General features: G+C 42.2%; 1 protein-coding gene across 1 annotated transcript in view; it reads left to right on the top strand.

The window, feature by feature from the left end:
- SPI1 (Spi-1 proto-oncogene) overlaps positions 1 to 15,184 on the top strand; it is a 29,323-nt gene extending 14,139 nt beyond the window's left edge. The window contains exons 3-5 of the mRNA XM_073348311.1: positions 6,347 to 6,534; positions 12,741 to 12,897; positions 14,380 to 15,184. Coding sequence (XP_073204412.1) covers positions 6,347 to 6,534; positions 12,741 to 12,897; positions 14,380 to 14,696 — 662 coding nt within the window. The 3' untranslated portion in view covers positions 14,697 to 15,184. The remainder of the gene's footprint in view (positions 1 to 6,346; positions 6,535 to 12,740; positions 12,898 to 14,379) is intronic.
- Positions 15,185 to 15,866: the final 682 nt, after the last annotated feature.

Here is a 15,866-nt window from a genome sequence, read left to right as displayed (position 1 = left end):
GTGCACTTTGTATTCTGTGTTGTAATTGAAATCAATATATTTGAAAATGTAGAAAACATCCAAAAATATTTAAATAAATGGTATTCTATTATTGTTTAACAGTGTGATTAATCATGATTAATTTTTTTAATCATTTGACAGCCCTAATATATATATATAACATAACACATCTGTTAATGAAGAGGGGTCACTGTGTTTTACCCCTATCAAAAAACAAATAAGCAAAAAAATAAAAGTAAAGGAAATGAGGGAATATATAAAAATAAAATCTCATGATTTGGGAGGGCTGACTTATGATTTTTGAATGCTTGGCATTACTGAAATGATCAGATTTGTTAATTAGTAAAGTGAGAAGTAATGAGATTATATATAATTATAGACAGGCAGCATTACTTGGGCAACATGGCATTTCTCTGAGAAGGGAATGATTCTGCAGAGAATCAGAAGCACATTTTGCAGAGTCTCCAGTATTTTCCCTCATTTCCTTATTTTTACTTTTTTGTTCATTTGTTTTTTGATAGGGGTAAAACACAGTGACCCCTCTTCATTAACAGATACTTTTCTATAGCCCACTTTCCATCCTGCTAGTTGTCTAGCTAGTATTCACCCAGCAAAGGCAAGAGAACATCAACTCCTCTGGGATGAAGGATGCTAGAGAGGTTCAGCTATGTTTTCTAATCCTGGACTAAAGCCATCATATCTGCTTTGGATATCAAAGCCTTTAGATTAGGGCTGTCAAGCGATTAAAAAAAATAATCGCGATTAATTGCGCTGTTAAACAAGAATAGAATACCATTTATTTAAAATATTTTTTGGATATTTATTACATTTTCAAATATATTAATTTGAATTACAACACAGAATACAAAGTGTACAGTGCTCACTTTATATTTATTTGTATTACAAATATTTGCACGGAAAAAAATGTATTTTTCAATTCACCTCATACAAGTACTGCACTGCAATCGCTTTATGATGAAAGTTGAACTTACAAATGTAGAATTATGTACAAAAAAACGGCATTCAAAAATAAAACAATGTAAAACTTTAGAGCCTACACGTCCACTCAGTCCTACTTCTTGGTCAGCCAATCACTCAGACAAACAAGGTTGATCACAATTTGCAGGAAATAATACTACCTGCTTCTTGTTTCCAATGTCACCTGAAAGTGAGAAAAGGTGTTCGCATGGCACTGTGTAGCTGGCATTGCAAGGTATTTACGTTCCAGATGCGCTAAAGATTCATATGTCCCTCATGCTTCAACCACCATTCCAGAGGACGTGTCCATGCTGATAATGGGTTCTGCTTCATAAGGATCCAAAGCAGTGCAGACTGACGCATGTTCATTTTCATCATCTGAGTCAGATGTCACCAGCAGGAGGTTTATTTTCTTTTTTGGTGGTTCGGGTTCTGTAATTTCCTCATCAGAGTGTTGCTCTTTTAAGACTTCTAAAAGCATGCTCCACACCTCGTCCCTCTCAGATTTTGGACGGCACTTCAGATTCTTAAACCTTGGGTCGAGTGCTGTAGCTATTATTAGAAATCTCACATTGGTATTTTCTTTGCATTTTGTCAAATCTGTTGTGAAAGAATTCTTAAAAAGAACATGTGCTGGGTCATCATCCGAGACTGCTGTAACATGAAATATATGCAGAATGCAGTTAAAACAGAGCAGGAGACATACAGTTCTCCCTCCAAGGAGTACAGTCACAAATTTAATTGAAGCATTATTTTTTTAATGAGCATCATCAGCATGGAAGCATGTCCTCTGGAATGGTGGCCGAAGCATGAAGGGGCATATGAATGTTTAGCATATCTGGCATGTAAATACCTTGCAACGCCGGCTACAAAAGTGCCCTGCGAACGCCTGTTTTCACTTTCAGGTGACAATGTAAATAAGAAGCAGGCATCAGTATCTCCCGTCAATGTAAACAAACTTGTTTGTCATAGCAATTGGCAGAATAAGAAGTAGGACTGAGTGGACTTATAGGCTCTCAAGTTTTACAATATTTTGGTTTTGAGTGCAGTTATGTAACCAAAAAAAATCTGCATTTGTAAGTTACATTTTCACGATAAAAAGATTGCATTACAATACTTGTATGAGGTGAATTGAAAAATAATATTTTTTTGTTTATAATTTTTACAGTGCATATATTTGTAATAAAAATAATAATATAAAGTGAGCACTGTGCACTTTGTATTCCGTGTTGTAATTTAAATCAATATCAAAAATGTAGCAAAACATCCAAAAATATTTAATAAATTTCAACTGGTATTCTATTGTTATAGTGCGATTAATCACGATTAATTTTTCTGAGTTAATCGCGTGAGCTAACTGTGATTAATTAACAGCCCTACTTTAGATCAATTATTGCATCCCAGTAGGCCAACATCCTCTATGTGTATAAAGACAATGAGTTCAGGGCTCATTACTGTCCTTCCTTTAACCTTTCACTACATACAAGACCAAAACAAACATGGTCTCCATGTCTCTACAAAAGAGAATTTTCTCACATCCTCTTTCACTTCACATGAGATTTTTCAGAATGACTCCAGAGTGCAAATACAGCTTGGCTTTTACTGACACTCTCCTTGAGCCACAAAGTACACACTTTCATTTCCGGAGTGTTTCTCTCCTTTCTTCTCCCCTCTCTCCACCTTTGCATCTTTCTGAACAGTAGGGAACAACTACACCTCATTACCAACTTCAAACTGACAAAGAACTTATAGGAAAAAAAAGGTCCAACTTAAACTGATAATAGTAATGTCTGCAGAAATGGATATTTATAATTCCCCATCTTCTGCTGCACAGTGCTGACACCTGATGTGCTGCATCATACCGATCCACACTTGAATGCTCTGATGGTAGGGATACTTGGAGACAGACATGGGGATTTATCTTTCAATATCACGAAAATATATTGGATTAAGAAAGTTTTTCTGAAGAGCAGAATTGATTGATAAATAATTCACGAAAGAGAAATAGGAACTGTCCTCCCTTCACAAGGGTTGTTGCATATATGGGAGCAGTATTATGCATATGTGGGTACAGTATTGTGTTACAGTAACTTATGACATGGTGTGGGTTTGTTACCTATCAGTTTGGTAACTCCCGAGATGATGCATAATTATCATCATGTCTGAATTGCAGCTACTTTCTTATAGTACTTTAGTAACATGTGTTATGTTGTTGGCATCCTTTCGTCTCTGAGGAGACAGTGGGAATTGCAGCCTATGATGTACATGGTTTGCAATGTTTCATGTGACTGAATAGTCCAATCCAAGATTTGCATGATCTTTGGCAGTTATTGCAAATGTATGTATCTTGGTTGAGAGCTGCTTGCTTCCTAAAGGCTCTTTTCTCTTCAAGCTGTAATACCCAACTCCAGTCATGGACTTTGATGCCCTGATGGAGATGATGGCACTACTTGTTACACAATTCAAATAAAAATGGAATTCACTGTTGAATAGGCCAGGTGACAGTGATTAGCAGGGGTTGGAATTAATAGCATTCTAAAAATTAATCTAGCTGTCAAGAAGAGCCTTAACAAAGAAGTTCTAGAGGTAGCAGAGGCTTTGACTCAAGTTCCAACAAATGAAGAGACATCCTGAAATACTGAAGAAACAATTGCTATAAAAAATAGCTATGGAAGGATTCAAGGAAGCCTGCTGGGAAGCATGCGCAGTGTTCCTACTTAGGAATGAAGATTACAAAGGATGCTTATGTATTAAGCATAACTCGTTACCTCTTTGGTAGCCATGGTTACTGATGGTGGGAACTTCCACAGATGAGGACATGATACTGAGGACACCCAGAGTTTCATCCTGTGGTCAGTTATAGCATCCTCTCTAATCTTAGTTGCTATATTGGGTTGCAGAGAGTTGGTCTTTGAAAAAAGCCAGCCGAAGCCTATTGAGGGGTTTTTAAAGATTAACACTAGGCCCCTCCAGCAGATCCAGACCAGGCTGAGAAGCCAGCACAGAGCACTGTTATACTATGCTCTCATCAGTTTGTCACCCAAAAGGTGGGCTGCTGCCTGCTGGATCAGTTGGAACATCCAGGATCAATCCTAGATAGAATGTGTTGTCACAGTCTAGACTGGTGAAACTGGTGAATGGATCATTGTAGCTAAGGCTGCATGTGAAAACAAAAGGCTCAATCTGCTAGCTAGACGAATAAGCCTCTTATATGATATCCCAAATCCTCCTATTGGAACATTCCACCTTAGGTAACCTATGGACTCACACTCTCACACAGCCCGTCATACCCTGGACTGGATTCTGATATTAGATTTGAACATTAAAAAAATGGCAAGAACCATCCTATATCCTACTCAGACCACTTCCTCTTCCAGGAATAAATAAAACACTCTCACAAAGCAAGGCAAGAAACAACCACCCTCATGTTTCCCCTCTGAAAATTGCCAAATTCCAGACTGTGCTAATAGAAAAACAAAGAGCACAAGGAGTAGAATTAGTGAGGCAATACAACTACTCCTTGAGTACATTGACTAGACTCCCAAATATCCCCTTCCACACATATTGACATGGATGACCTGTGATAGAAAAAGTAGAAAGGAAGAAAACAAGTATGGGTGGCCAAAAATCATTTGATACAAACAGACCCAGACAAGTAATTTCTACAGACCTTTGCCACTGTTACAAAGGAGCCAAAGGGTATGTTTCCACTGCAATCACAGGGTTTGATTGCAGCTGAAGTAGACATACCTGAGCTAGCTTTAATCTAGCTAGCTTGGGTCCTGGAGCATGCTTGCCCCTTGAGTAATTACCCAGGGTTCCAAGTGGGCTTCTACAGCTTGTGCTGAAGCATGTGCTGCTGAGGCTTCACTGCCTCCATACCCAAGCTAGCTCAGGTACATCTACTTGAGCTGCAATTGCACTGTGATTGCAATGTAGTCATACCCCCCAAAAAAACCCTACTTCTCCTCTGCCATATAGCAGCACATGTTGCTGTGAACACATCATCCTGGGGTTCTCATCTCTGCACCGGCTCCCCAGTGAATGCAGAATCCAATTCAAAGTTAGTGGTCTGATTTTGAAAGCTCTCCATGGGATTGACCCGAGCTACCAGAGAGAGCTAAGCTAAGTGACAATTAAAAGTATTTTGGAAGAGCACATGATAGCAGTCTGCAAATATGTGATGGGTGAGACAAATGATTAAAATGGTACAAGGGGCTAGAACAAGGAGTAACGGGGTATAGATAAAAAAGGGAAAATTCAGGGTGAATATCAGGAAGGGCTTTTTGACAATTAGACGTATTAGATGGTGGAATACTGTCAAGGGACATGGTGGAAACCCCATCAATTCAGACAGTTAGTGCTAGATTTTAAAATCTGAGTACACGCAAATTTGTGCTGTGAGTGAAATGGAGCTTGCGAAGTCTCCAGCTGTCCCTTGGCAGATTCTAAATTATGCATCACCAATACAAAATTCTGCACACTGAAAATTTGGGGCAGCATAAACTGAACAATAATCCAAAACTGAGATCTGTGTTGACTTTAAGGACAAGATAAATAATGCAAGAAATAGTGTACTGGTTTTCTTAATCTTTTTAATTTAAAAAAAACCCTTTTTGAATGTATCTGAATCTGTCACAGAAATTTCTAATGTGCCACAGAATTTAGTACTGCCATGCTACAGAAATGAGGAGGGCTTGCGTCAGAATTTAGGCCCACTGTACAACAAAGTAAACAGGACTTACCAATAGCTCCTCTTCCCCCATCTCATCTTGTAAGATTCTGTATATGCCTTTGTGTTTGTGGCATACTGAGGCATGGTTCCATGCAGAATCTAGCAGTATACCATGTTCTTTCTGCCACATAGAGATGTGATGAGGCCAAGTGGAAAATGGAAAAGATTATTTGTGGGGAGCAATCTGTAAATTTTTTTCTCTCCTGCTCACCCCACAATGAGAAAGACTGTGATGACATTGAGAGGCAAGAAAAATTATTGGAGCATACTAGCCCACAGGTGAAATTAAAAAAAAATGTACTTGGCCCTAAAAGAAGCACCTTTACCTTTTGTCCAGAGAGCAAAGGGTCAGCATTTACCATTTCTGCAACATATAATATATTCCCTTTGAAACCTATTAGGTTCCTGTCTGATGGTATCATACTACTGAAAGTTGCCACAGGATGATTGGCCCCCATCACGGCCATCTTGGAGATGAGGAGGCCTTGTTAACCGGCAAGATAGTTCATGTAGAGTGTTATTTAGGGGTCTGATCACTACACGCCAAGGGGAGGAGTAGGAAGTGAAAGGTTTGATGAATGCCGCATGTTACTTACCTCTATATTAACGGAGAATTGTTCTTATTTCCTTCAGACCATTACTGGGAGTATCATCCACACCACATGCACAGTGAGTTTGAGAGCTTCGGGGACAACCAGTTTACAGAGCTCCAGAGCGTGCAGCCTCCCCAGCTGCAACAGCTCTATCGGCACATGGAGTTTGAGCAGATGCATGTCCTAGACTCGGGGATCCCAACCACACATATTGGCCTCAACCACCAGGTATGGTTGTCACCTTTTGCACAGAATATAGGATGACAATAAAGAGCATGGAACAAGAGGCATCAGAGACTGAGCAGTGTTTTGCCAAAGGTGTTAGTGAAATGCAGGGTACAAGTTATGGATCTTGACATAAAACTCGCCAAGGAAAGGGTTAAACAGAACGCCTGGCCTAGAGTTCCACAGAAGGGCTGGCTACAGCAACCACACGAAGACAGTCACTAAGGAAAAGTGTGGGTTAAGCACATTTGTCTGGATGACGGCTCACAGGCTGTCTCTTCACTGCTAAAGGAAGTGTGATTTTTTTTTTAGAGCTGTGTAGAGAAAGGGTGATTCTGTTTCACAGAGGATTTTGATATTTGGTTTCATTCCAATTTGGAACATCAACAAAAATAAAATATTCCAAAATTCTCCACAAATAAGAATGGAGCCCCAGCTCTGGGGCAGTCTACTTGGCAGGTTGCCCTGGAGCTGCAAACCCTAAGGTCCCTGACTCGAATGCAGTCTACCTGTCAGGTTGTTCTGAAAGCCACAGATCCTGGAAGCTCTGGCTCCAAGGCAGTTCTATAGATTCTGGACACAATGGTGTCTTAGCTAAGGTTTTGCAAATGGAATTGCAGTTTAGGGCTGACCATAAATTATGAAACACGTGTTTTGGTGATTTTCAACACCCACCCATCCCTTGTAACACTTTAACAAACATGCAAAATTAAGGACCCACCCACTCCCTAATACATTACGTAATTCATGGAAGCCCTTTAGCTATTTTAGCCATTAATGTTCAGAGTAAATAGGACTCATGTATGTATACTGTTTTAATTAAACAGCCTAGGAGAAAATACCCTGTGTCTATGTGGCTAATTTTTCTTCCAACAGGAAACTCATCCACTGCAAAGCCTCAGAATCTACCACACAGCAAACACAACAACAGTATGTGAAATGTATAGACTATAGGGTGCAGATGAAAACAAACAATCAGGAACTGACAAAAAGACAGAGGGAAAAATGCCTGGGACACCACTCTGCGGGGAGCTTCAAGCTCTTCCGGTTCCAGCATTTAGACGAGCTGCTGAAATTCAGTGACTGACCATTATGTCCATCCTAAGGCTGAGAATGAGCATTGACCCCACCTTGGTTTCGTTATAAACATCACAGAAGGGCAGCAGAAAAGGAGATTTTGCCTTGTTCCACTCACCCATCCGCCTTGTCTGGCATTTTGGGACAGAGGAGATAGGGCTAATTCATCCATGCAAGCCAAAACAGGGAAAGAATGGGTTACAGAATAGACAAGTTAGATCTATTAAAGATGACAGGGCCTGATGAAAATCATCCTAGGGTACTTAGGGAACTATCTGAAGCAATTTCAGAACCCTTTGCAATTATCTTTGAGAACTCATAGAGGATGCACGAGGTCCAAGAAGACAGGAGAAGGGCAAACACAATACCTATCTTTAAAAAGGGAAACAAAGAAAACCCAGGGAATTATAGACCAGTTAGCCTAACTTCGATACCCAGAAAGATATTTGAAAAAATTAACGAACAATCAATACGTAAGCACTTAGAGCAGTGGTTATCAAACTGTGTGGGTTGGGACCCCAAAGTGGGTCGGGACCCCATATTAATGTGGTAGCCAGCGCTGGCTTAGATTTGCTGGGGCCCAGGGCCAAAGCCAAAGTCCAAGCCCCATCACCCGGGGCCAAAGTCGAAGCCAGTGGGGCTTCAGTCGTAGGGGGTGAGGCTCAGGTTACAAGCCCCCTGCCTGGGGCTGAAGCCCATGAGCTTTGGCTTTACTCCCTAGGGCAGCAGGGCTCAGGCAAGTTCAGGATTCAGTCCCCCCTCCTGGGGTCATGTAGTAATTTTTGATCTCAGAAGGGGGTCGCAATGCAATGAAGTTTGAGAACCCCTGATTTAGAGGATAATAGGGTTATAAGGAATAGCCAGCATGGATGTTAAGAATGGATCATGCCAAATCAACCTAATTGTCTTCTTTGACAGGGTTCCTGGCCTAGTGGATAGGAAGGAAGCAGTAGATGTGATGTATCTTAATTTTAGCAAGGCTTTTGACGCAGTCCCACATGACATTCACATAAGCAAACTATGGGAATGTGGTCTAGGTGAAATTATTATAAAGTTGATGCACAACTGGTTGAAAAACTGAACTCAAAGAGTAGTTACTAATGGTTCGCTGTCACACTGGGAGGACATATCTAGTGGGGTCCTGCAGGGGTCAGTCTTAGGACCAGGGCAATATTCAATATTTTCATTAATGACTTGGATACTGGAGACATCAAGCTGGGAGGGGTTGCAAACACTTTGGAGGCAAGGATTAAGTTTCAAAACGACCTTGATAAATTAGAGAATTGGTATGAAATCAATAAGGTGAAATTCAGTAAAGACAAATGCAAAGTACTACACTTAGGAAGGAAAAAAAAATCAAATGCACAAGATGGGCAATAATTGGCCAGGTGGTAGTACTGCTGAAAAGAGTCTGGTGATTACAGTGGATCACAAATTGAAGGTGATGCAGTTGTGAGAAAGGCTAACATAATTCTGGGGTGTAATAATAGGAGTGCCATATATAAGACAGGGGAGGTAACTGTCCTTTTCTACTCAGCACTGGTAAAGTCTCAGCTGGAGAACTGTGTCTACTTCTGGGAGCCACACTTTAGGAAAGATATGGACATATTGGAGAGAGTCCAGAGGTGACCAACAAAAATGATAAAAGGTTTAGAAAACCTGACTTATGGGGGGAGGTTAAAAAAACAAACACTGGGCATATTTAGTCTTGAGAAAAACAGACTGAGTGGGGACCTGTCTTCAGATATGTTAAGGACTGTTATAAAGAGGATGGTGATCAACATGTTCACTGATGGTAGAACAAGAAGTAATGGGCTTAATCTGCAGCAAGGGAGATTTAGGTTACATATTCGGAAAAAACTTTCAAGTACAAGGGTAGTTAAGTTCTGAAATAGACTTCCCAAGGGAGGTTGTGGAATCCCCATCACTAGAGGTTTGTAAGAACTAGTTGGACAAACACCTTTCAGGGATGCTCTAGGTTTACTTGGTCCTGCCTCAGCACAAGGGGATGGACTTGACAACTTCTCAAGGTCCCTTCCAGCATTACAATTCTATGTTCTCCTCAAAGAGTAATCTGGAGTGCAGCTGTAACCTACTGGTGAGTGTGGTTTACAGAGCTCCCTTTGGGCAGAGGCTATGAGTGTTACAGCCCCCAGTTAGGGAGCTTTAGCTCAAGCTATAGCAGCTCATGAATTTAGTGCTGAGAGCTGTGGTTTAATCCCCCTAAGTGTTGGCACACATGGCGGTCATCATACAACTACTGTTACAAGGCATTTTCAAGGAAACAGAAGCAGGGGGCCAACTTTCATCCTCATGCTGAATGTGCTAGTCACTACACTCACTACAGTCATGTGAGATCAAAGCAGTAGTTTGTTATTGCGGGAGGGACATACAAGAATTTAGCTACCAAAAAAAATTGGAACAGTCCCATTATTTTGTGAGACCAAATCTGAGCTCCAGTTTGTTCTTGGACAGGTCTTCTTGAGAAAGTTTTCTTAGCTTGCTGATAACAGCTCTCAGCAGACAACACTGTAAGGAAAAGGAAAGGCTACGTGGAAGAAGAAGGAAAGAAGAAGAGTGGATGGAGGAAAAACAAATAAAGAGCATCAATAATTAGGTAGCAGCAGAGTGTGGAAGTAGCCAGCAGTTTCTAAGACCTCCTCTCTCCATGATTGCATTAATCATCTGCCTCTGCAAGCACCCCCAACAGGAACAGTGACTCATTGTGTAATATTTTCAGGATATCGTACATATCACATATACTGAATTTCACACACCAGTGCAATATGTGTTACCAAAAGTATAGCAGATATGGAAAGTATATACAGTATGGGAGAAACTCATTCTGCCTCCTGAGGCATTATCCGCATCTTATCCCTTCCCCTTTCTTGAGGCATCATTCATCCTTCCTCTCCCACAGTACCATCCCATACTCTTTTCCCCCCACCTCTAGGGGCATTGTTTAGCTTTGTCCTCTTTCCCCCTTTTGGTACCACACTCACCAACCACCTTCCCCTTCTCCCTCCAGAGGTACCATTCCCCATTTCTCTCCTATCTGCTCATCTCCCACCCCCACCCCCACCTCTCCCTTCCTTCTCATCCCTGAGGCTGCAGTTTGTTCAACTGTAAAACACTAAAGGTGACTCTGTGGTGAGGTTTGGAGTTTCACTCTGGGGCATCTGACAGGAAACTTACACACACTCTTACCCAATCATGGCCCTTCCTGCCATGCTCGCCTCCAGCCAATCTGCCAACTCACTAACCGCCAGCCACTGCACCCTTCAACCAATCCACTTGCACACTCCTTATTGGGACATTTCAGGATGGTTTGAGACTCATCAGAAAAGTTCCAGTCATTCAGTGTCTGACCCCAGACTGGGCACTGTGAGTCATGAACAGACCATGCACTCCCCACCACATCACCTAACCCTGCGCTGAGGGAGTCATACGCAGAACCCCTTTCTCCCACACAGTGCTGGAGGGAAGGGAGGGTGGTTCAAGAGACCCTCAGTCTTCTGGGTTATCAGTTTAACACATTTCACCAGCATTGTATTGCATGTGGTGTTTTGTGGGGAGTGGAAGAAGTGACCTGCTTACTCCCCTACCTCCTGCACTATTTGGACCCACACGGCAATGTCCCTCCATTGGTGGCAGAGGAGAGATTTCCTTATTGTTAACCTCTTGCATGGTCTGTGTACCTTGCCTGCCTGACTTCCATGTGATTCACAGGAGGATGTAATATACCTTATGGTCTCACTATTACAAAAACGTGAGGAGACAGTGCCCATATTTTCTCCTGCACAGAGATCTGTTTGGCACAAGAGGTGGGGATAGCAATCAAAGAGCAGCTCTCGCATTCCCAAGATCCATCTGCTCCAACCCTGATGTAAAGGGCTGCACTAGCTCATGCCAAGGGATCACATGTCGGTTAAGTATTGGCAGAGCAGAAGTACATTCCACCCTGTCATTGACATACCCCCAACACCAGGCATTTAGCATAGGAACTAGCTACACCAGGTGTCAGAGTAGCAGCCGTGTTAGTCTGTATTCGCAAAAAGAAAAGGAGTACTTGTGGCACCTTAGAGACTAACCAATTTATTTGAGCATAAGCTTTCGTGAGCTACAGCTCACTTCATCGGATGCATCAGCCAGGAGGGATATGCTCCTGCTATGTTAGAACCTTCTCACAGTGCCCAATCTCTTCAGCAACAAGAAAGGTAAAAGAGTAACGGATATATACCAGATAGAGAAGAGGAAGATACAGTAAACAGCAGCCAGTTTTAAAATGGCTACTTTGTGGCTACAAGTATTTAGACTTGCCAAATTTAAATGGGCTGCCCTAGAAAGTCTTACTAAGAAAAAGATCCAAAAGAGGGTGGCCCTGGACTGGGGAAAGTTAACAAGGACCAGGAAGTCACCAAGAAATGTGCTGCTTCTGTATTTACCCATAATATCACAAGCATCATGTTTCCCCCTTTCCCCCCGCCCATTTAAAGGTGATTGTTGTGAATCCTTCCCAGAAGGTCTATCTGGAGAAAGCTCATCCCAGCAACTCCCACCCACAGGAATAATCTGTCACCCAAAGACACCTGTTAAATGAATATACTGTCTCCACATTAGAAAAGTGGTGGAGTCTCATCCTGTCAGAAAAATAGATACTTTGCATGACTATTGCCACATCCCTCTAAGAATTTCCTTTACAAGCAATACATCCACCACCACACCCATAGCAGGCAGGAAGATACCACAGTGATGGGCATGTAGACCTGATTAGAGAGAATTATCTCTCTTGTACAGGTGAGGAAACCAAGGCACAAAGAGGTGCCATGATTGTGCAGGGCCTAAACTAGAACTCACTTCTGTCTTCCACTGCTTCATCCTCCCTCTCTTAAACGGGCCACGACTGCTAAGGACAGTTTTTGTTCAACTCGATTGGTCCTCTGAATAGGTTTAAACCATACAATATTTAAGTGACAACAATTAAATCTCTACTTATGATCTTAAATAATCTCATGCACCTGTCACTCTCTCCCTCCCTTTCTGTTAATCTCCCCTCACACCTACCCTTTTCATTTTTTGCCCCTTGCTCTGTCACTTTCTCCTCCTCCCGCCATTCTTCCCCTCTTCTACAGGTCTCCTATTTGCCTCGGATGTGCGTACAGTACTCCTCTCCACATCAGCCCAGCTCTGATGAGGAGGATATGGAGAGGCAGAGCCCTCCTTTGGAAGTATCAGATGGGGAGACTGATGGTGTGGACCCACGTCCTGGAATTATACATGGAGAGCCAGGTCAGTAAACCCAGAGAGGCTGCATTGAGCCACAAGAGTGCAGACTGTTGGTATGATGTTGACGGATGGTACTGAAGAATTAACTATGTTTGCCCCTTCACCCAACCTCTAGAAGCTTCAGTTTCCTCTGGCTCCTCACCCACTTTCTTATCTTCTGAAACCTTTGTGGCTCCATCCCCATCTCTCTCTCTCTGATCTTACCTCTCCTTGTATACCCTTCTTTTCTGCTCTGCTGATTCTGGCCTCATGTCAGTCACCCCTTGGTCCTTTCCTCTGCCAGAAGTTGATCTGCTGCCTCTGCTTTCTGGAACAGTTGACCTGCCTCCACCCCTCTGACTCCCCATCCCTTTCTAAAAAGCACTCAGAACCCATCCCTTATATGCAGTCTATAAATAGAGTGCGTTGGCTAGTTACCCACACTTGATTCATATCACCAACCCTTCACATCTCTCACAGGGCCTGATCCTAACCCCACTGAAATTAATGGGAGTCTTTCCACTGACTTTAGTGAACTTTGGATCAGGGCCCTAGGCCCCTGCCCCTACCTATTCTAACTTTTTATTGCTGTAATAAATACCTAACATTAATATAGAGCTTTATATGTTGAAAGTAATGCACTGGTTTTAATCCGCAAAACACCTCTGGAAAGTAGATATTCTCCCCATTTTATAGATGGGAAGACTGAGGCAGTGAGCTTAAGGGTCTGATTTTCAGAAGTGCTGAGCGCTTACAACTTCACTTGAAGTTGATAGGAACTGTAGATGCTCAACTCCTCTGAAAAAAACCAGATAACTCACTTGAGTTGCCCAAAACCACAAAACAAACCGGTGTCAGGGCTGGGGCTAGATCTCAGGAGTTACTAGCTCTTATACCTGTGCTCAGTGCACCAGGCCACACTACATCCTTGCATCATCTATCTCTATAACTGCTGTACATTGAAGAATTTCTGTGAATAGCCTGGTTTCAGAGTAACAGCCGTGTTAGTCTGTATTCGCAAAAAGAAAAGGAGTACTTGTGGCACCTTAGAGACTAACCAATTTATTTGAGCATGAGCTTTCGTGAGCTACAGCTCACTTCATCAGATGCATGCCGTGGAAACTGCAGCAGACTTTATATATACACAGAGAATATGAAAAATTACCTCCTCCCACCCCATTGTCCAGCTGGTAATAGCTTATCTAAAGTGATCATCAGGTGGGCCATTTCCAGCACAAATCCAGGTTTTCTCACCCTCCACCCCCCCACACAAATTCACTCTCCTGCTGGTGATAGCCCATCCAAAGTGACAACTCTTTACACAATGTGCATGATAATAAAGTTGGGCCATTTCCTGCACAAATCCAGGTTCTCTCCTTTTCTTTTTGTGAATAGCCTGTTAGCAAAAACAACAATATGAACTGTGCAAGTTTCCTCATTCCATGCTACACACTTGAAACCATGAAGCTGTCTCACTACTGCCTTCTCTCTCTGACCCTCACACAGGCAGCAAGAAGAAAATCCGTCTGTATCAGTTCCTTCTGGACCTTCTTCGAAGTGGAGAGATGAAGGACAGCATCTGGTGGGTAGACAAGGAAAAAGGCACTTTTCAGTTCTCCTCCAAACACAAAGAGGCACTGGCACACCGCTGGGGGATCCAGAAGGGCAACCGCAAGAAAATGACCTACCAGAAGATGGCCCGGGCACTGAGAAACTACGGCAAGACGGGGGAAGTCAAGAAGGTCAAGAAGAAGCTGACCTACCAGTTTAGTGGAGAGGTAATGGGAAGGGGAAGCACTGATAGGAAGCATTATCCTCACTGAGCACAGGCCTTGGGACCCTGAGCAAGCCAAAAAATGAAGACCTCCTGGCTGGATATTGGCAGAGGAGACGGACGCATCTTTCTCTTTGCTTCATGTGCCCACTTCTCTACCTTGTCAGGGCTTTTAACGTCCGATATTTCTGGTACGAATTCCCTTCTTCAGCACTTGAGAATCCTACAGATAAGAGAATTCTGCTTCCATCCAACAAGCTGGACAGAGTTGGGAAATTTTAAAAGTGTATAAATATATTATTGTCAGAAAATATTTGTTTGATTGTGTTGTAATTAATGGATATAGCTGATGAAGTTTTGCCCTTCAAAGGCAGTGCTGTGTCATCTTCAGTGACACTGCATTAGCTTACAGCTTTTAAACTAGCATTAATACAGGCTCTGCCGCAGCTCTCAACAGCTAGAGAGAAGTTTGCAGATCTTGGAAAGATACCTGTTCTGTTTAAATAGTAATAACATGTATATATTTAATAAAATTTGATATAATGAAGTCTTGGTGTTTGCAATGACAGATGGCTGCTTCACAAACTAGTTTCATTTGCATTTACACAGTATCAACTCAAGTATGGTAACTGGGTATAGAGCAGAACAGGTTCATGTCTCCATGGGCTTCTTGTTTCCCTGGAAATGTTGGAAGCATTCTCAGACTATGAAACAAAAGTGAGTGGGGATCACAGTATAGGAGGTTGTAAAATCCTAAAAGTCACTAGGAATCTGAAAAATGCACACACTAAAGTCTCAAATCACCACTGCCATGCATCCTGTATCATCATTTACACCTGTGCATATTAAATGCAAAGAGGGTACAACACACTACCAATTCCGAATTTTCCACTCACTTATACTGATGGTTGCAATTTACAGCCACACATTGCTTTGAACGTAATTGGCTTACATTAACCCATGTTGGGGTATGTCTACACCCATGGTTTATCTGTACATGAAATATTACAGCAGCACAGCTGCAGCACTTCAGTGTAGACACTATCTACACTAATGGGAGCGGTTCTCCTGTTGGCATAGGTAATCCACCTCCCTGAGAGGCAGTAGCGGGGTTAGGTCGGCAGAGCTATGTCTTTCAGGGGCATGGATTTTTCATACCCCTGATAGATGTAGCTATACCAAAGTTAAGTTTTCAGTGTAGACCAGCCCTTATTCCTCT

Source organism: Lepidochelys kempii, chromosome 6, assembly GCF_965140265.1.
Source record: "Lepidochelys kempii isolate rLepKem1 chromosome 6, rLepKem1.hap2, whole genome shotgun sequence".
Classification (NCBI taxonomy): domain Eukaryota; kingdom Metazoa; phylum Chordata; order Testudines; family Cheloniidae; genus Lepidochelys; species Lepidochelys kempii.
The sequence above is the reverse complement of the archived record's forward strand: the minus strand, read 5'-3'. Positions and strand labels throughout refer to the sequence as shown.